At 39.8% G+C, this 21,376-nt stretch overlaps 1 protein-coding gene across 1 annotated transcript in view; it reads left to right on the forward strand.

Moving 5' to 3' along the window:
- Positions 1–574: 574 nt before the first annotated feature.
- The window catches only part of ISM1 (isthmin 1), a 40,697-nt gene continuing 19,895 nt past the window's right edge, over positions 575–21,376 (forward strand). The window contains exon 1 of the mRNA XM_058181663.1: positions 575–2,127. Coding sequence (XP_058037646.1) covers positions 2,005–2,127 — 123 coding nt within the window. The 5' untranslated portion in view covers positions 575–2,004. The remainder of the gene's footprint in view (positions 2,128–21,376) is intronic.

Raw genomic sequence — 21,376 nt, forward strand, 5'->3', positions numbered from 1 at the left:
TGTTTTCACCACAACCATTCAGATGGTAATAAGAAATCTACCGGCAGATTAGGGACCTCTGGTTCTTTCACAGAACCTACATACATTGTGTACCTCCTGATTCATATTTTAAACAAATCTGTAATGGACTTTCTGCTGATAATATAATTTATATATAAAATGGAAACAAACAATATGGGATTAAGAGCCTGTCTTCAACAGTACTGAGCAAAGTGGATGGCAAATGCAACTAAAGAATTAACCTGGGGAAGAAATTGTCTTTGCCTCTGGAGTAGGAAGAATTTCCTTCCTTTAAGGAGGAAAAATCTGTTGAGTGTCTAATGGCGAGTGTTGGCTCCATTGATTAGGGACTGCAGGGGCCAAAAGGGACTATATTAAAAATGCAAGGGAACTAGCAGCACGGTTCCTGCTGATCTCCTGGTTTGTAACTCTCCAGGTTGGCAGTGAGGGGCAAACAAGAAGTTAGCCACAGGGAATAAAACGCGAGGGGAGGGGAGAAAAGAGCTGCTGTGATGAGATCAGAAGAAAGAAAACTTTAAAAGGAGGGGAGGGAGAAGGGGGAACAACAGCTCAGCAGAGAAGGGAAAGAGCCTCGTATAAAAGCATGAGACACACGCAAGGAGAAAGCCAGGCTGGACGGAGAAGGGGAACCCGCCTTTCAGCGCGGGCACCAGCGCTTGCTCCCTCTCTTCGTCATCCCAGCACCAGCGGGCCAAGGGAACTGGCTAGGCTCGAGTCCCCGTCCCACTCAGGCTCCCAGCCAAAGACTTCGACCGTCCCTTCAGACTGGATTTCCCTCTCGGCGGCGGATCATACCCGCGGGGACGAAGTGGCTGAGAGGAGCCGCGGCAGCTCCGCCTGGGAAATAGCCTCGGGCCGGCCGCCGCCGTAAGAAGAAGCAGGGAAGGGAAGACCGGGGGAGACCCGAGGAGGGTGAAAAATTGGTCCGGGAGAAAATAAAAGGAGGCTCAGGATTCGCCCTCGAACGGAGCCGAGGCAAGGCGGGAAAACTTCGCGCGGGGGCTCCCAACTGACACACGAGCCGAGCCTGCACTGACAGCCAGCCGCTCTCAGGGCTTAATGGGCTGAGGAGAAAAGCGCCCCGCGAGACTGAAAGCGCACCCGAGTGAAAGGCAGCGCAAAGGCTTCCGAAGGCGGCTGTAGGAAGACGGGTGTGTGGTTCTCCTGAGAGAGAGACATTGGGGCGAATTCACCCCGGAGGCGAGGCGGGGAAGAGCAGAAATAGGACAGCGAGCGCCAGGCGACAGACTTCGCGGGAGGGGGACCGACTTCTCCAAGCGGGGCTCTCCCGCTCGCCGCCAGTAGGGGCGGACGCTGCCCGCCCCCTTTCACGGTGCCTCCGCAGACAGGCCGGGCATCTACAATACCGGCGCCCCGATTTCTCCCGAGGCGAACCAGCCCAGCGGTTCTCTCTCTCCTGCATCTCTCTCTCTCTCCCCCCACCTCCAACCCGAGGGTCGCCCGGCCACGTCTCTTGGGTCTCACGGGTCCCGCTCGGAAGCGGGAGGGGGGGGGAGAGAGAGAGAAGTCCGCGGCAGCTCCCCCCACCCACCCACCCCGGCGTGCGGCAACTTTTCGCAAGGCGGGCAAAGACCCCATGCGAGCGCCGGGCTGCGAGCGCAGCAGCAGCGACCCCTGCAGCCCGTCCCGTCGCCGTCGGACGAGCGCCCTCAGTCGTCCTTCTCCTCCGCCTGGGAAACCTCCTCCCATCCCGAAGTGGCTCCGCCGTGGTGGTGGCGGTGGCGCGGCGGCAGCGGCGGCGCTGCCTGCGACGACGCTTCCTCTCCTGCTGGCCCGGACGATCCCGAGAGCGGCGCTGCTGGCGCGGGAACTCCTGCTCTCGACTCCTTAGCGGCCGGTCAGGCGGCGGAGGCTGCTGCTGCTATTCCTCCTCCTCCTGCTGCTGCTGCTGCTGCTGCTGCTCAATTGCCGCCGCCGCCGCCGCCACAACCGCGGAGCCCTAAAGCCGTCCTCTGCAGGAGGATGGTGCGTCTAGCGGCCGAGCTGCTGCTGCTGCTGGGGCTCCTCCTGCTCACCCTGCACATCACGGTGCTGCGAAGCAGCGATCCCGAAGCGCCGGCGGGCAACCACAGCCAGCGTCAGCAGGTGAGAGCGCGGAACGAGGCTTTGCTGTACGTAAAAGCCAAAGGGGTCTTTGCCCCCCCCCACCGGTCCCTCTTTTGCCTTGAAGCCAACCCGCCATCAACAGGAAATCCCGGGCGTCCAGCTGGCGAAAAAGCATTCGTAAAGCGCGCCTTCTGAGGGAAGCCGCCTACGACCCACTTCGTTGCAGTTCCTCCGGCGAGCACGCCCGGAGCGGCTGGCTCGCTTCGGGATAGCCTTTCCCAGCTTGGGCGCCCCAGAATTCCCAGCCATCAAGGGCCATGTGGGTTGGGAAATTTGGAAGCTTAGACCCGACACTCTCTTAGGAGTTTCCCCCCCACCCACCCACTCTCTCTTATGACTCTGTTGAATTGGGATTGTCAAGAATTGAAGGCAAGTTTCTTCTCCCCCCCCCCCCCGCACATCTAATTGTTTGTGCAGGTTAGAAAGGATTGAGGTTGAAGTCTAAGCTGGCAAAAGATTCCCCTAGAATCTTTTCCCAGCTTCTTTTGTGTCATTCAACTGCAATTCTTAAGGATTGTTCCTTACTATTTTTGTGTGCAAAGCATATAGGGTGGTGAACTACGCCAGCCCTGTGCACAATTTTTTTTTTTTTTTGCTTCTATGTACTTCTCTTTTCTTACATTAGTTTGTCACATATATTTCAGTTGGTTCACCCTTGAATGCTCATTGCTTCTTAGTCCTGTATCTGACCTCCACATGCTCATTCCAAAGTCAAGATATGGACCTTTCCTGTGGTAGAGAATTGGCATTACTGCTGCGTGCTATTGCTTAGGCTGTCTATGTATGTTCTTGCCTCCTTCAGATTTTCCTGATTTTAAAGCCTATTTGTCTGAGATGTCTTTCACCCATTGAAGGCTCTGTTCACAATTTTCCTATTCTTCTTGAAGTAATTTTTTGCCCTGTCTTGTTGCCCTATAACCCATCACTGAATGATGAATGAAAAGGACCCAGTATATATATATATATATTAAAGCACCTTTTGATTAATGCTTTTTACTCATTGCTGTACAAACAAATTACATTCTTTATGAATAAACAGCATTAATAATCCAGTATAGACCAAATGCCGTAATGAAATAATGGCTAAATTCACATTTAACAATAAGCCAAAAAGAGTATTTATATTAGAACATGAATGAGCATGGAGGTTATTGCCACCATCCTTTGTATCATCAGATGAGGAAACTAGGCAGGCAAAACTTTGCTTGATGCACAAACGTGAGGTCATGATTTATTATGGTTAGTTATGCTACTATTAATGTATCAAGAATATTCCCTGGTTTGAAGCTGTGGCTGGGGGTTGTTTGGGCACATAAGAAACTATAAATTTAGATGTCTTATCATGCCATATCATACTTGTCTGTTTACTTGCTTCCTTGTTTATATTAGTGGTCTCAAAAGCTTCCAGGTTGTTGGGGTTAAAGGTCACAGAATTCCTAGGGAGACCTGTTTTGACCTCTTCTGGTTGGAAATTCTGGCAATTGTAGTTCCAGTCAACTATTTATTTTTATTTATTTTTTTGTGATTGTAAACCACCCAGAGTTATCTTGAGGTGAGATGGGTGGTCAATACATTTCATAAATAAACAAACACATAAATAAATTCTTAAGCAAACAAATACTTGGTGGCATCTGGCTGGAAAAAAGTGGGTCTGTAAATTTGATTTAATAACAGAGAAGTTATGTCATTATATGTGACTGATGCTAATAAATCCACAAGGCTAAAAAAGAAAATGAACCCAAGGGTTTATTTTTTTGTTCTATGCCTATGCTGTGCTGGGTTAGGAACCGCTTCCTCTCAAATATATAATCCCTGGACAAATGACTTTCTATATTCTTTCATAGACTTTTACCCTTGTTATCTCTGCTAAACACAGAGCAGTTGGATAGTTGGTATCGGTCTTTGTTCTAGTTATAACACGTTTAAAAATCACACATTTAATCTGGTGACATTATAAATATATTTGAGAAGAGAAAAAGTTCTTTTCCAGATTTTAGATTGTAGTAGTTCTATGTTTTTGACTTATGGCCAAGAAATGAACCCAGGAGACAGTGTCCAAGTTCAGCTATAATATAAAATTAAGAAAAGGAAAAGTGCTAGAAACTCTCCATTGTGCAGTGAACATGAATGAGCTCCTTCTTAGCTGTTCGGTATCTTGCAGAGCTGTACAGCACTTTGGATTTAAAGTCCAATAGCTACTTCAGAGCATGCAGGAGTTCAGAGGGCAGCTACACAATCAAGGGAAAAGACATAACTCTTGAAAGAGTTGCCAATATGTCAGAATGTCAGGCAATCTGGAACATCTTTGTGCCTCTGACGGCAAAGTGCAGCATTGCTGGAACATCCATGGATGATAGATGGGCAACAAGGAGTGCCATCTGTGGGTGGGACAAAGTCGAGGGTGTCAAAAAGTCTATAGTTATGACTGTTAAATGGTTGATCTAGAGCCCTGTAGATGTGTGTGATGACGATGATCCACAAAGTGGATGAGGCTTTGGTTATATAGGTGGGACCACTAAATAGACTTTTTAAAACCTGTTCCCTGATGGATGCACAGGGCACTGAACACTTATGGAGATGACATCTCCTCAACCTTCCTACATTCATTAGGACATCCATTGAAAGATCTTATGAACATGTTTACAAATCACTTCTTCCCTTGACACACATTACTTTCTCATCAAGTACTGAATAGGGCCAGGGTACTTACGGAATGTTACCAAATGCCTCCCACCGACCTGTACGCTCGCACAGAGAGGGACTCCTTAGGGTGCCGTCCGCCAAGCAATGTCGGCTGGCGGCCCCCAGGAGGAGGGCCTTCTCTGTGGGGGCTCCCACCCTTTGGAACGAACTTCCCCCTGGACTTCGGAAACTGCCAGACCTTCGGACTTTCCGCCGAGAGCTGAAGACCTATTTGTTTGTTCGCGCAGGACTGGCATAGGATTTTAATAGGATTTTAATTAGTTTTAATGTTTTAACATTTTAAAATTTGGGGTTTTATTCTAAATGTTTTAATTCGGCCATTTGTATAATAAGTTTTTTAAATTATGGTTTTATGTGTATATTGCTGTTGTTTCTTATTATGGCTATAAACCGCCCTGAGTCCTTCGGGAGAAGGGCGGTATAAAAATTTAATTAATAATAATAATTCAACAAGTAATTGTCTTTTGTAAATGCAAAGAATTCTTGTACCAATCCAGCTTAAATTGCATTCTGCATCAGGCTTTCTGGATAGCTGGTATTATTAGTGGATAAATGTATGAGATGCCCATGAGAGTGACCGAAATATTAGGGAGCTGAGCTACAGGAGCCCAACCAACACTTAGCAAATTCCTAGGCTACTATTGCCCGCCATAATTCAAGCCAAGAAAGCAAGCTTGCTGACCTCCATGGAGGTTTTAATTTTTATGATGTAAAAGGAATATATGGATGCCTTTTCTGTGCATCAGTACAGCAGAACTTCTCTTCTCCTTTGTAAACTAGGCAGCCAGAAAATTTTATCTGCACATTTAAGACAGATATTTGGCTACTGAAACAGATAGACAAATTTAGGGATGCAAATTAATATGAATAAAAATGAATTACTTTTTTCCTAGCTTGTTCCAGATAATCTCACGGCATTGTTTCCATAACAAAAACAAAAAACAAGGAGTATGAACTGGGGGGTGGGGTTCCATAGGCAAAAGATAGCAATAGCACTTAGACTTATATACCGCTTTACAGCCCTCTGTAAGCGGTTTACAGAATCAGCCTATTGCCCCCAACAATCTGGGTCCTCATTTTACTGACCTCGGAAGGATGGAAGGCTGAGTCAACCCTGAGCTTGTGGGACTTGAATTGCCAAACTGCTGGCAATCAGCAGTCAGCAGAAGTAGCTTGCAGTACTACACTCTAACCACTGAGCCACCACAGCTCATCCATCTTTTATTACCAGGGTTTTTCAACCTGTGACTTTCCAGGTGTCTTGGTTGAAAGCTTCCATTATTTTAAACCACTGACAATGATGGGTGAGTGTGTGAAATTGATAAACCCAAAATTCTAAAAAAAAATCCCAAGATTGAAGAACACTTTTTCAAAACTCTTTTTTTTATTGAAAAAGTTTTACAAAGATTTACCACTCCTTCCCCTCCCCCCTCCCCCTCCTCCCCTCTTCCCCCCTCCCTCCCTCTTCCAAACCCCCTCTCCCCCCCCCCCCGACTTCCCGGAACAAAATACAGGGTATTAAATCTAACAATCATAAGCTAAATTATGCTAACTATCTGTAAACTCCCATCCTCCCCTAGAACCTTAACTCTCCTTTTACAAGGAAAAAACATAAACATAATTCTTGTAAACTGTTCATTCAAAAACTATTTGGTATTTCTTAGTCTGGCATCTATTTTGAATATAGTCAATCCATCTTCTCCATTCCAATATATATCTTTCTTGTGAATTTTTTCAAAACTCTTTGTTGTGTATAGAAGATGATGAGCAGAGGAAAGGGAATCTACCAATCAGGTGCATTCATAGAAGGCAAAGAAACTTGTAAAAATCCACTCCCAACAAATTGTTTAGGCAGACTGAAGAATCTATGGCGATTCTATGTCTATGGCGATTCTCAATCATCCAGGTCCAAAAGATGCTTTTTCAAGAGGCAACTGGACTTTTTTGTTTTTCTTTGAAAATGTTTCGCTTCTCATCCAAGAAGCTTCTTCAGGTCTGGATGAGAAGCGAAACGTTTTTAAAGAAAAACCAGAAGTCCAGTTGCCTCTTGAAAAAGCACTTTGGGACAGACTGGAAAAAGTAGCTAGAAAGTTTTTAATTATTAAATATATTTATATACACCCAAATCTAAAACATCTCTTAGTGACTCATGTTGAAAAATACAATATAAAACAAACCCCGTACAAAATAAAAAATATTTCTTATTTTTGATTGATTTAAGGAGAATTCTTAATACATACATACATACATACATAAATACATACATACTGCAATTTTCTTAATGGAGATAGGGCTATTGAACAAAGTTTGTCATATTTTTAACAGACCAGACATTTGATTCATATATTATATAAAAAAGGGCATTTATGGAGAAAATCTGAGAAGCACCTGCTTAATTTGGAGTGACTTTATTAGATTTACTTCTTGCAAAATCTAGAACTGCTCCATTATGCATGATCTTCTAATTCAGAAATAGTTTTCTGTCCTCTTAGTAGCCTTAGAACATTTCCTTTGCCCCATGATTGAATTTTAAGATGTGTCTACTTCCGGGATAGGAATATTGAGCAAAAACCATTTGAAGGACTTCTTGCTATTGTGTAGCACTGTATCATCATTCCTGATTTAAGAATTTTCTATCCTGTGATGCTTAACATTTATTTATTTATTTATTTATTTATTTATTTATTTATATTATATTTATGAATGTTTATAAAAAATGAATTAAAGATGATTGTGCATTGTTTTAATAAGGCGTTTGGGATATTTCTGAATTTACCTTTCTTAATGGAGAGAAATAGCTGATTTAATGAAAAGTACAAATGAAGTTACTTCCTGAAAGAATTGTTTATAAGTATCAACAGGAGAAGCTTAAAAAAACTGATTATCTAATTCTAAAGGCAGATTCTGTTTAACACAAGGATGTATACACAGATTTCTGACTTCATGAAATCGCTCCACTTTCTCATAACAGTTTCTATTAAATTGACCTCCTGCCCTTAAACAGCTTTGAACATCTGATCCAGCATATATATTTCATATATTCTGCCATGTATAACAATTCAGAGTTACAGGTTTTCTAACTTAATTGATTTTACAGCTCTGAATTTTGGAAAAGCTGAAACTTGAAAACATTAAGGGCAAAAAATAGACTGGATGTCACAATAAGCAGTTAAACAGCAGTTGAACAGGTGGAAGTGTAAAATATTCAATCTATATTTTACAACACAAAATAAATTAGCGATTTTTGGAAACTTGTTAGTTTAGTTGTTCAGATATTGCCCTAATCTTTCCTTGTTATTCCATGCTACAACAGTGTGCTCATCTGGAATGTTTCTTTAAAAATGTCTGTAGAAAGAAACATTTTTGATCTTGCAAACAGTAAATCAAATGAGTAATGGTTTTAGCTGGCTGGCAAATGTTCTCCACCTGAGATGGTACTCAATTTGATTTACACAATATTGGGAAATGCATGTCTCTTGCAGACCTTTTGAAGGGTTACTCAACATGGAGCAAGTGTTTGGAAAAATGGCAGGATTTTCTCTCCCTTCCTTTTTTTGACTAGATGCATCTGAATGAAGCAGTTTGGGCTTTAATAAACCTTAAGATAAAATTAAAAGATTGTCTAATTCTTAGTATATATAATTAAAGGAGAAGTTCCAGTGATAGCTTCATAATTCTAATATATTCCTGCAGGAATGAGCAAACTTCAAAGGTTATAGAATTACCATTGGTGGTACAATTAGTAATTTAGCATTTAGTAGCATTTAGCCATTCTAATTCTAGAATGGCTAAATGCTAAAAAATCAGCAGTTAATATCTATTATTTCCCTCAGACCTTCTCAAAATGGATATCATGGTTTATGTTGCCATCTGTCTGATAAAATATGAATGCAGAATGTATGTGTTTGGGGGCGTGGCCAGCCAGCAATTACTAACGGTTCTCTGAACTAGCCGAAATTACCACTGCCGGTCCTCCCGAACTAGTGCAAACCAGTAGCAACCCACCACTGGTGTGTATATGTGTATGTATGTGTGTGTGTGTGTATATGTATGTATGTGTGTGTGTGTGTGTGTGTGTGTGTGTGTGTATATGTGTGTGTGTGTGTGTGTGTATGTATGTAAGTCTGGTTATTCGGGTTTTCTCCCGCGTAAAATTGGAAGTGTCTTGGCGACGTTTCGATGAAGTCTCATTCATCGATTATTAACCATCTTTGCTAAATACTTGTGAGTTATAATCTGGAAAATACAACTTCCTGCAAGTGCTGTATATTCCTTCTGATTTTTTCGTAATCACTATTCAACTGCTTTTATTAACAAGTTCACAATAGTCTGAGATTTCTGCTACCCTAATAACTTTTCCTCAAGTGGTACTGTTTAACTGTTGAATTTCTCCAGTTCTTATGCACTCCAGTTAGTGCTAGAATTACCCAGCTGAAATATAGTGTATTTAAAGGGTATTTTTGAACAAGTTGCATATCTTGGTTCTAAAACTAGATTCTGACCCTTGGTAATAAACTAGGGTAGTAAATATTAATTTTGACCTAGTTCAGGTGTCATATGAAATTTTTACAATTGCACCAATAGCCAACAATCTTGAGTGTCTCATCCCATTATAGCATTAATTAAGGAAGAATCACTGAGAGTGAGTGGCCATAAAAAAAATTCATAGATAGATAGATAGATAGATAGATAGATAGATAGATAGATAGATAGATAGATAAAATAGCTCTTTAAAAAAAAGGAATACCTGGTAGACTTAATTTGCACTAGCATAAATTGAGTGGTGAATTGAGTGTACAGTATGCATGCATATACATGCACTTTATTTGGAATTCTGAAAAAAATGGATTCTGCCATAAATAGCAGGTAAATATTTTCTTTGGAATTTCTTTTTAAAAAAACCCTAAAGCCTATATTTTAATCATGGAGGAATTAGGTGGTATGGGACCTTTCTATATTTCTTCTTTTTTTAAAAAAAATCATTTCACAGGTATAGAGATACAGCAGAAAAATTCCAAGTCAAGAATGGACTTTTTCATCTCAATAGAATTCTGATGACATCAATTTTATTTAGATATCTAACTGCTTTAGCTTTCCTGACAGTAAATGCATTATAATAAGGAGTCCTTGGTGCTCTCTGAGCTTGGTTGTTGTTTGTTTGGTTTTTTGCAGATGTTTCATTACACAAACTAAATAACCAATAACATGCTGCTCTTTTGTGTTACCCCCAAACCACCTGCTTAAGATATTTCCCTTACTCTACTCACACCAGTAAAGGGGATAATGATAAGAATTATATTTGTAACCTGTTTGTACAGAGTTGACCATGTTAACAAGTAATAAATATAAACAAAACTATAGCCAGGCTGTGAGGCTCTTGGCAATCTCTTAGTTTTGGTTTTTCTTGCAAATGTTTCATTACCAAACTAGGTAACATCAGTCTACAGCCACATAAGCTGAAGCATTCAGAATCATTGGGGCATATATGTACTGGAATTATGTTTTTCTTTCCACTTACACTTCAGAAATACAGTGATATATACATATACATATACATATACATATACATATACATATACACACACACACACACACACGTGTGTGTGTGTGTGTGTGTGTGTGTGTGTAGGTCTTGGCATATTCAGGTCTTTTCCCGTGTAAGGTTGAGAGTATCTTGACGACGTTTCGATGAGGTCTCACTCATCATCTTCAAGACAACAGCATTGCCCTCCTCCCATACACCAAAGGCCCCACAGATAAAATCAGCAAAATTCTCCACAAACACAACATCAAGACAGCCTTCTGCACAGACCAAAAAATAGCCAACATCTTAAGAAACCCCAAAGACAAGATCCATCTAGAAAACCAAGGAGTCTATGAAATACCATGCAAAGTCTGCCCAGCCACATACATTGGACAAACTAATAGGAGAATAAATACACGCATTGCAGAACACAAGAACACAGTCAGAAAAGAAGAAAAAACCTCCTTCCTTTTCCAGCACATTAAAACCACAGAATATGAAATTGATTTTGAAGGAACCAAACTAATCTCCAAAACTGAACACTATAACAAGAGAATAATTATGGAAGCCATAGAAATAGAGAAACACCCCCACAACATGAACAAACTGGAACGAGCTTCCCCCAGGACTTCGACAACTTCCTGACCTCCGGACCTTTCGCCACGAGCTGAAGACATATCTATTCTTTCGAGCAGGACTGGCTTAAATAGGGTTTTTAAATATAGATTTTATTGGGGTTTATTTTTTTATATTTTGTATGGTATTTTAAATTTAGGCTATTTTGAATAAGTTTTTTAAAATGTGTTTTATTGTAATATATTGTATTATTTTATTTGCCTGTTCACCGCCCTGAGTCCTTCGGGAGAAGGGCGGTATACAAATTAAATAATAATAATAATAATAATAATAATAATAATAATGATGATGATGATGATGATGATGATGATGATGATGATGATGATGATGATGATGATGATGACACTTCCCGCCTACTAGACATCTGGAAACTGGCCTTAGTCAACAAACAAGTCCCAGCCACGAAAATTGACACCAGACCCAGGATAACACGCAACGCCACCACTGATCATCCTCACCAGATTCAAACCAAACCCATCCCACAGACGAAACACAACCACCATCCAGAAGCCAGACCATGCTGGCATCACTGGCTGCTGTGCCCCCCTCTGATCCCTACACAAAGCAAGCTGACACACGCCAGGAACACATGACAGGACCTCGGACTCAGAGCCAGGCCAGGGCCCAGGATGCTGCATCACAGCCATCTGTTCAAGACATCTCATCACAGAACTCCAGAGGCCACACCGCCAAAGCTCAGGAACAAAAGACTAGGACCACACCCACACAGGATGATACGAGGCAGCTGACCAATCGGCAAACACCCACTCCATCTATCAATCAAGATGCAACCACACAGTCAACCAATCCGCTCACAGCAACACCCCCACCTCTCCACCAGTATCCACAGCAGATCTGACCACGCTTTGCTCACAGAAGCATGAAGCCTGAAGATGATGAGTGAGACCTTGTCGAAACATTGCCAAGATACTCTCAACTTTACACGGGAAAAGATCCGAATATGCTAAGACCTACATACCTATACCCATGAAAACCTACAAACACACACACACACACACACACACACACATTCCTAGATTCTCATTCTCTCTCTCTCTCACACACTCTCTGTATACACACACACACACACACACACAAATATTCCATCAACACTGTCAAACTATTTACTAAATCTGCACTACTATTAATCTTCTCATAGTTCCCATCACCAATCTCTTTCCACTTATGACTGTATGACTGTAACTTTGTTGCTGGCAATCCTTATTGATATATTTACCATCATTTGTGTTGTAAATGTTGTACCTTGATGAACGTATCTTTTCTTTTATGTACACTGAGACCATATGCACCAAGACAAATTCCTTGTGTGTCCAATCACACTTGGCCAATAAAAAAATTCTATTCTATTCTATCACTGAAACAAAATAACTCCCAGCAGATTACAATGTGATATAGGTAGTTCGTGGCTTACAAACACAGTTGAGACCAGAACATCCACTGTTAAGTGATGCAGTTATTAAGTGAGTCACACCTGATTTTGTCTCACAGTTGTTTAAGCAAATAGTGCAGTTATTAAGTGAATCCAGCTTCCCCCATTGTCTTGGCTTGTGTGAAGCTCCCTGGGAAGGTCACAAATGATGGCCGTATGAATATTGCAAAGATAGAATAAAAAAAATATTTGCACACAGACTGCAAAGCACCAGATTTTTATCATGTAACCATGAAAATGTTATAAATGCCGGGGCCAGTCATAATTTATTTTTTTCAATACTGTTGTAACTTTGAACAGTCGCTAAATGAATTATTGTACATTGAAGACTACCTGTCTTCATTAGAAGTTTGAAATCATGTCATGTCTTCATTAGAAGGCAGGTAGTCACAATTCATTAAACCAGAAAATAAGTAGAAATAAAGCAAACTGTAACACCTACCTATCTAAACAAGCTTGAAGAAGAGAATAATGTTACAGAGATTTATATATAAAGATGCTAGAAATGAAGCAGACCTTGCACATTTATAAACCAGTCTTCTGTCTGATGATTGGGAATCCTTGAAATTGTAATCCCAACACACCGGAAAGATACCAGACCTGAGAAGGTTTTTACAAACAAATAACTTCTTGTTCACTATTCTTTTTTACTTATGAAGCCCAGATCCAAATAAGTGAACATTCCCAATTCTGTTGTTCTCTGTCATTAGTTTGGAATTCTGCCTTTGGATTATAAATGGAATTTGAGAATATCTAATTCCTTTCCCTTACTTTGCTTGCGACTCTTATGTTGAAAAAAGAAGCATATTTATAGATGCATTATATAAATGTATAAATGAAACTTGTGGCTTGTTACCTGTTCATATGGTATAATCATGGCACATGGCTTGGGATGTGTTCATACTGTTGCAGAATTCATGCCACAGTATCACACCTAATTGCTTCTTCTTCCAAAGCTGCTGTTTGTATCACCTAACCTAAGAAAGAGTACTGGAAAGCCAATAGTGGGTTTCAATTTAATTTGCTACCAGTTCGCTTGTGCATGTGTGTGTGCTCGCGCACGCAATGCTTCTCCACATGTGCAGAAGCGTCCGGGCAGGTGGGTAGAGCCTCCCGCTACCGCCGCTATCAGTTCTCCCGATCTGGGGTGAACTGGTAGCAACCCACCATTGAGGAAAAGCATGTACACTTTTTGCTAACATTTTTATTGGTTTAAGTGAAAATAATTCCCAACAATGAGTTTGGATTTTGTTTTCAGACCAGTAATGCTACCTTTGTTATGTTTCTTGTGTGTGTTTGGGAAAGGAAAGGGTTACAAGATTTTCCTGCCTCTGCGAAGAATATCAATTATCCTGTGTGGTAATATGTATATAGAATGTGTTGTTTTAGGACCACAAGGGAAGCCTAAAGCCTTATTAAAAATATGGTGTTAAATATAGAATAAATATGAATATAGAAGTAGCTATAATGCATTACGGCTGGTTCTGAGAAGTCCATAATGTGGGAAAGTTGAAGGAAAGGAAGAAAAAGAATATCCAGCAACAAGATGACAAGAGGCTTCAAGTGCTCTGTAGTGACTCTACAGGCACTTGAGACATCTAAGCAATGTTCTCTTACCCCCTCTAGCCACTTCCCTTTTCTTGCTCTATCAATGACATATTGGACCAAAATTATCGGTTCATTTTTTAAAACAGAACTCAGCTCTTTTCTGATCCAACCCCAGTGGGCTGCACTTTACCAAAAGGCACTGAACTTTAATTAAAACTAAAACATTGAAATCATGTCAGTTTTCATGACGGCACTGAACTTCCTTAAAATAAGGTACTACATTCATTGAGAGAGGGGTACATTGATATGACATAATGACCAATGATATGTGCTTTGGTCTACTTTCTTTCAGGTATTTAGAGCGGGGGGGGGTTAACATTAGGGTCTAAATGTTAAATATGTATGAGATATTCCAAGCACTTAGGTATTATGCAAAAATTAAAAAAGAAAAAGAAGTCATGGCCAGAGATATATTATCTAATTCTGTTTTACAGTTCTCATACATGGATAATTTCAGAAGGTGAAATTAACCTTCACAATTAAGCATTGGCGCACTATGGCACCCTTTTGAATTTTACAAAGCTCCTGGTAGTATTCGTCATGCTTATGAGACTGCTGCAGGCACTGCTGGGTTCAGTGGCATCAATATTTTGAGATGAAAGCTCTTTCTTTCATCTCAGTCCCATGGGAGCTAATCAAGCCATAAACAGGTGTAGTAAGGGACTGGAGGAAGGCATGGAAAGCTGAATTTATGCAAGAGAGAAGACAGAAAATTGAATACGTGTTATTGGAAACCACAGATCAGATAATAGGAACGCTCCCTTTGTTGAAATGAGCTTATGCCTTTGGAATAGGCAGGTTTGCAGGGTTGGCATCAGCCTGAATCTGAAATTGAGAATAGTTGCACTGAGAAGTATAATGGCCAAACCCACATATTCCTAGAAATAGGTGATATCGCTGTAGCAACCTTTGTCGTAACTATATCCCATTTTGGCTGCTATAACATTCTGTATGCAGGGTCTGTCTTTCAAAACTGCTTGGAATCTTCAATTAGTTCAAAATGGTATGGCCAGACTATTTACCAAGGCTGGTAACTGTGAACTATGTGACTCACTTGTATAACAACTGCACTGCTTCCAATGGTTTTGGGTCTAATGCAAACTGTTCATTATAAAATCCAGGATCCTGTGGGAGTGGGGGAAGTGTGTGTGTGTGTGTGTGCTTGCGCATATTCACATGAAGTTTTCATCATGGGGCCCAATGGTATATAAGGCAGCTGAGCATCTTTGGCTTCTTAACTTCTGCTCTTGAACTCTCTTACTATATTTTATTATAATATTGTGCTGGGAAAATATAAACAGAATGTGCCCATCAGGTTGAAAAAACCAAGGATAGTGAAATAGTGTGCCACATATAACATTATGGGATAAGTGTTTTAAGATAAGAAGTGTATTGATCAGGAAATGTTTGAAGCCGAGTATTTGAGACAATAGAGTTAAGCTACCTGGAAGTTCATGTAAAGAATCCCTTGTATCTCTTCAAGAATTACCGTAAGCCATTTATGTCAGAAAATTCATGGTACGATTTGTTCCTATCAGAACTTCTTAAGATTGCAAAATCTTATTTTTTTTAAAAAAAATAGATTTTTGTTTGTTGCTGTGATATTATCTCTATTCAGCATGTTCCTAGAAATACTAATTATTTTGGAACAACTGTCCCAAAAATCTTCTCCTGTGTTGTAGTAGCAGCTCTCATGAAAGCTGACACATCTGAAGCACACTTAGTTGGGGAGGCTTGTTCTAAGGATACAACCAAGCAGCTGCTGAAACTCTGCTTTGTTTTGCATCATATGTACATCTCTTCCTTGCTGTATCCATTCACCAACAGAACTAACCAGTACTCTAGCGGGGCAATGGGAGGGCACCAAAAATGTTAATACTTCCATTTTTCCTTTCCTGCATTTGTTCTGTCCTTCCAATTAAGAGGAATAAAAAAATAAAATAACAATCATTCCCCATTTTGTGATGGGAGAGGCAAAGCTGTCTCCTGAGAAATAATAATTGTGGCACTGTAACACAACTTTTGGGTTACAGGAAATTGTAGGGCACTGTGGGAATTCCTGCCAATGGGAAGCTTACTTACAAATCCAGAGGAAATGTTGCAAAAAAAATAATGCATTTTCTCTGGGGAGCAGAAACTGAGTCAGGTGCGCTGGTTGAAGTACCAGGCAAAATTCATACTATTAATGGGGACATAGGGATAAGATGTGGAAAAGATTCCAGATGTTTGCCAGCTCCTTTCAAAGTTAATTCAAGTCATGCCATATGGAAAATTTAATTCAGGTTCATCTAAAGAGATATTTGGAAATCTTTTAGTTTTTGTTCACTTTTTCTCCTACTGCAGTCCTCACATAGTCAAACTACCTATGTGAGACAACTTTCCCTCTGCAGAAAGTTCTTAACTTGAGACCAGCTTATTTCAAAGCACATTTATAAGCTTCTAAATATTGCACGGTGAGAAGGTAGTGAAGTTATTACATATGAGAAAAGAAAAGTCAGCATCATTTATTGTATATAAAGCTGTTTATTTCCAAAGCAAGCAGTCTATATCCAAATTACTTCAGATGTATTTTATTTGTATTTTAACTCTTCGAATTTTACACTTATCTTCCCACTTGCATCATATCCACCCAGTGTTCTGCATGTTTTGTTTTACATCCTGAATAAATACTTTCTGGAAAACATGAAGGTGTTTTCACTATTGATTTATATTTTAGTTGATCTTGGACTTAATCAATTGCTTTATTGTGATTTTAAAAAAATACTACTTTTGATCAAGTAGATCAAGTCTACTATGCCCTTTCTGACTCTGCGGGTGTGGTTTTCATCCATCTGTATTGTGCCTCCTATCTGGAGCTACAGTCCCATTTTTAACATAGCTGTAGCATCTGCAAACATTAAAATAGCTCAGTAACAAGGATGGATTAAATTTCTTGTAGTGAATGAAAAAGTAGACTCTGGAGGCATTATGCGTAACTGATCTTAAGCTTTATTTGGACCAAGTAGTTTTCAAAACATTCATTGCTCAGGTTGGAAACAAAACAGTTTAATAGGGGCAGCAAAGCTCTTTCTATTTTAAAATTATTTAAAGGTAAAACAATGTTGGGGAAGGGGTTTTTTTAAAATACAATTTGATTTTTTTTTCAGTGAGTAAATTTATGGAAATGCCTTTGTAAATGATTCTAAGATTTAAGTATTCCAAAACTGTCTGGTGTTTAAAAAAAAAACAGTTCAGACTATCAAACTTGGAAATGCAAACTCAGCTAAATTTTAATTCAGTTTTTTTTAAAAAAACAACCAGATAAAATGTTTAAATAACATCATTGATAAGCTTTGAACAATGGACAGAATACACCAAAGATTTTACAAACTAGTAACCACAGTGATATTTTTTTTTAAAAAAATTGGAATGTTCACCTCATGGGGAATCTTTAAAGGTGCTTCACGTTGTTTGTTGTTGGGTTGGGTTGTTGGTTTTTCTGGGTTTTGTAAAGTTACAGCTTTGTTTTATTGTACGCGATGTCCTATAAAGATGATCTATGTCTGGGATACCTTCTTTGAAAGAGGACCACGGTGCTATCCATTTAAAGAGAATGCAGTCAAGCAGTAAATTTAGGGGGCCTTCTTCTCTTTTCATATTGACTGTATCTGAGCCAGCAGTTGGTCTTTGATGTTGTAACAATAGAGCATCGGCAGAGAGGAGGGTTAGAGCTTGAACAATGTTGAAACGAGACTGCATTCATTAATTTTCATGCCAGAGGCTTCTCTGCTTTGTTGCTTTGCAGGAAGGAACCGTGTACTGTGGGTATTACAGTTCTTACAGACTTTCATCTGAAGCCTCTGTGTTAAATATTTTTAATTATAAACCAGGTGTTCTGGAAACCTGGACTATCACTTAGAGTCCATTATTAGTTCCAAAAAGGCTTCAAGTCTACTGTTTCTCCTCTCAATGGTCCAATAGTCTTCTGTATGTGGCATAAGAGTAATCCAGGTGTGCTTGTAACAAAATTTCAAAGCTAGATATATTTGTCTCATTAGCCAGCTACTTTGGGAATTTAAATTAATTGGTATCTTATTTAAGATAATATAGGTTCAGCCTCAGAAATTATGCTAAGGGGTCATAAGCATTCATGATGATTCTTATATTTTATATATTCCAGAAAGCAGGATAGTTATCATTCTTATGAAATTTATTGAACGTAGTGAATTACCCATCTTAATGTATTTTGAATTTGTAGCATGAACTCTTGCATTTAGTTTGATGCAGAAGGCTGAAAAGTTAAAAAGAAGTTAAAAGAGATAAGAGTTAAAAAGAGTTGAAAAGCTTTGACTAGCAAGAGGGGAGACCACTTTATGAAAATCCTGCAACCATATTAAATATTTTATTTGTTTCTTTCATTAGATTTATATCCAACTTTTGTGCTAAACATGACAGTCAAAGCAACCAACCAACCAACCAATAAATAAAATACAAAAAAATTTAATTTTAAACAAAATCAGAATGACATTGTACAATAACAAGCATAAAATCTAAACAGAGAGAAGGCTACTAGTTCTGTCCCTCTAATTGCCTTCTAGTATCATCTGGAGTTTTGCAAACCAACTAAGTTATGCCTGGCAAATCAATAAAAAGAATTGTCCTCATTATGTTTTTATAGAGGCTTTGGAAGGGAGAGGTGTCTGTCTATCTCTAGATCTCTATCTCTCTATCATCTGTCTGTCTGTCTGTCTGTCTGTCTATCATCTATCTATCTATCTATCTATCTATCTATCTATCTATCTATCTATCTATCTATCTATCTATCTATCTATCTATCTATCTCTTGTTTTCTCTTAATGTGGCATTTGGGACCTAAACATGACAAGTGGAACATTTTCTCTGGCTTAGATCTTAATTAGAGTCCTTGGGAAAAAACTTTATTTCACTTCAGTTTGCTACCAGGTTCAACTATGTTAAACTTAAAATGAAGAATACCACCGATGAGACTTCCTTGTCAGGCAAAATATCTTTTGCTTAAACAGGTTGCTTGTCCCAGGATCTTTCTGTTCCCTTTTCTTTCCTTTTTGTAAATATAGCATTTTTCCTACTGCATACTTAATGTTATTTTTAGCTTTTAAATGAATACTGAACTCTTCTTGTTTTTTTGTAAATCATATAAACAAAATGGTGTTTTTTTTACAAAATATTATTTGGCAGATGATAATTCCAGAAATAAATTTGGAACAATATGTTGAATATTTTAAGAGATAGGCAGGAAAAATAAAGACGATTACAGAACATCTGTCTGCTGGAAACCTGAAACAGCTGTGCAAAATCTTTGAAACAGGCCACATGGATTTAAAGCAAATTGTTAACTTTCATGGCCATCATTAAAAGCCCAACTGAAATCAACATGAGGAAGGACCTTCTAGATCAAGGCAGTCAAACTCCTGGCCTGTGGGCCAGATGCATCACATGCTGGCCACACCCACGCCTAGTTTAGTGAATGAGAAAAAAACAGGGGTGAAATCCAGCAGGTTCTGACAGGTTCTGGAGAACTGGTAGTGGAAATTTTGAGCAGCTCGGAGAACCGGCAAATACCACCTCTGGCTGGCCCCAGAGTGGGGTGGGAATAGAGATTTTGCAGTATTTTTCCCCTGCCATACCCACCAAGCCACACCAAGTCCACCAAGCCATGCCCACAAAACTGGTAGTAAGAAAATTTGGATTTCACCACTGGAAAAAAAGCCCCGATACGTCATGTGACGCTGCTGTGACGACATGAGTTTGACACCCCTGTTCTAGATCGTCAAAAAACTGCCCTCCTCATTAATTAAATTATAACTCTCATCCTCCCTAGTCAGAGTAGCCAACAAGGATTATAGTGCTACATAACTGGAGAGCACCGGATTGGGAAAGACAGTTCTAGACAGTGACAGTATACTTGAGCAGCAAAAAGTCATAGAGGACAAAGTGCCACATTGCTATATGACCGATAATTGCAGGACACAAAGGAATAGCTGGCCTGCCAATCAGCTAGCAATGCTGGCAACAATAGAGCTGGCAGTGTCAATGAGGCCTGGAGATGTGACAAGCATTCAGTAGCATGTCTTTCAAGGAGGAGGTGGCAGTGAAAAATGAAGTAGCAGCAGAACCTTCCTGGCAATAGCAACATTTAGGCTTAGTTTAAACAAAAACCACCAGTAGGCTGCATAAGGATGCTTGATGGGTCACAAAGTGAGGACAGGAAACTTGTGACCTGTAGTTTCTATAGCCAATGGCCAGGAGATTTAGTCCAAAATATATAAGAGATTTAGAGATACTGTATGGCTGATATTTTCTTGTTTCCTCTTCTGCACCCCATTCTAGTTGTGTTCATCTCAAGTGAGCAGCCCATAGTTTCTTATACAAGCACTAAGGTTTCTTTAAAATGCCTGGCACTCTGTTCCCCTTTCTGCATCTGTCTTAATTTAACCTTCATATTTTCAAGAATGTAGCTGTCATATTAGATGGCAACTGAAAACATCTGGGTCCAGCTCTTAAAAATTCCAACTTTTACACCAGCAAACTAGCAAGGGTAAAAATTTCCACTTTCACTTTCTATTAATTCCTTGCTCTGCCAATGCAAAAGACATATAGATGTACTGCCAATTTCTTTCTTGTATTGCTAAACATCAAGTGAAGGGACAGGGCTGAGATACACTGAAGAGCAGTACAGTCTATGTAGTATGGTACGTGAGGTATCTGCAGAGATTTCATCAAAATAATATGTGTGTTGTGATACCACAAGACAGCAAGCTTGGCACCTTATATATTTGTGAGCAACATAATAAATCAACTATAATAGGAGGTTGTTCCATCAACAACATCACAGGGCACATTTCATTTCCCCTATCTTGCCTCCTCCAGACCATATAAGTGATAGGGAAGCTTGTTGTACTGTTTGATACGTAGTTTGTAGCTTTATTTTTCCATCAGTGCCAAAGTTTATAGTACCTTTGAATATATACTGTAACTGTTATGGACTTGTTTTCTTGATTGTAGGCATGCCATTGCAAAGACCATGAACTTGGTTCTTTTCTGCTTGTGCCTTCTCATTTCACCAGCACAAAGCTTTTGATAGCTTTCATGTAAGCCACTCTGGAAGATGGATCCACTGGTGCCCTTCTTCTTTGATTGAAGGATTCTTTTGCACTCAGAAAGATCTTTTCCAACTTAACACTAGAATTTGGTATCCTAAAAAAGCTGAAACCCATATGAAGTCTCTAGTCAAGGTCACAAAGCATTCCATAGGGCATGAGATCTTTCATTGTACAACCTCTCACCAT

This window comes from Ahaetulla prasina, chromosome 1 (genome assembly GCF_028640845.1).
Source record: "Ahaetulla prasina isolate Xishuangbanna chromosome 1, ASM2864084v1, whole genome shotgun sequence".
NCBI lineage: Eukaryota > Metazoa > Chordata > Lepidosauria > Squamata > Colubridae > Ahaetulla > Ahaetulla prasina.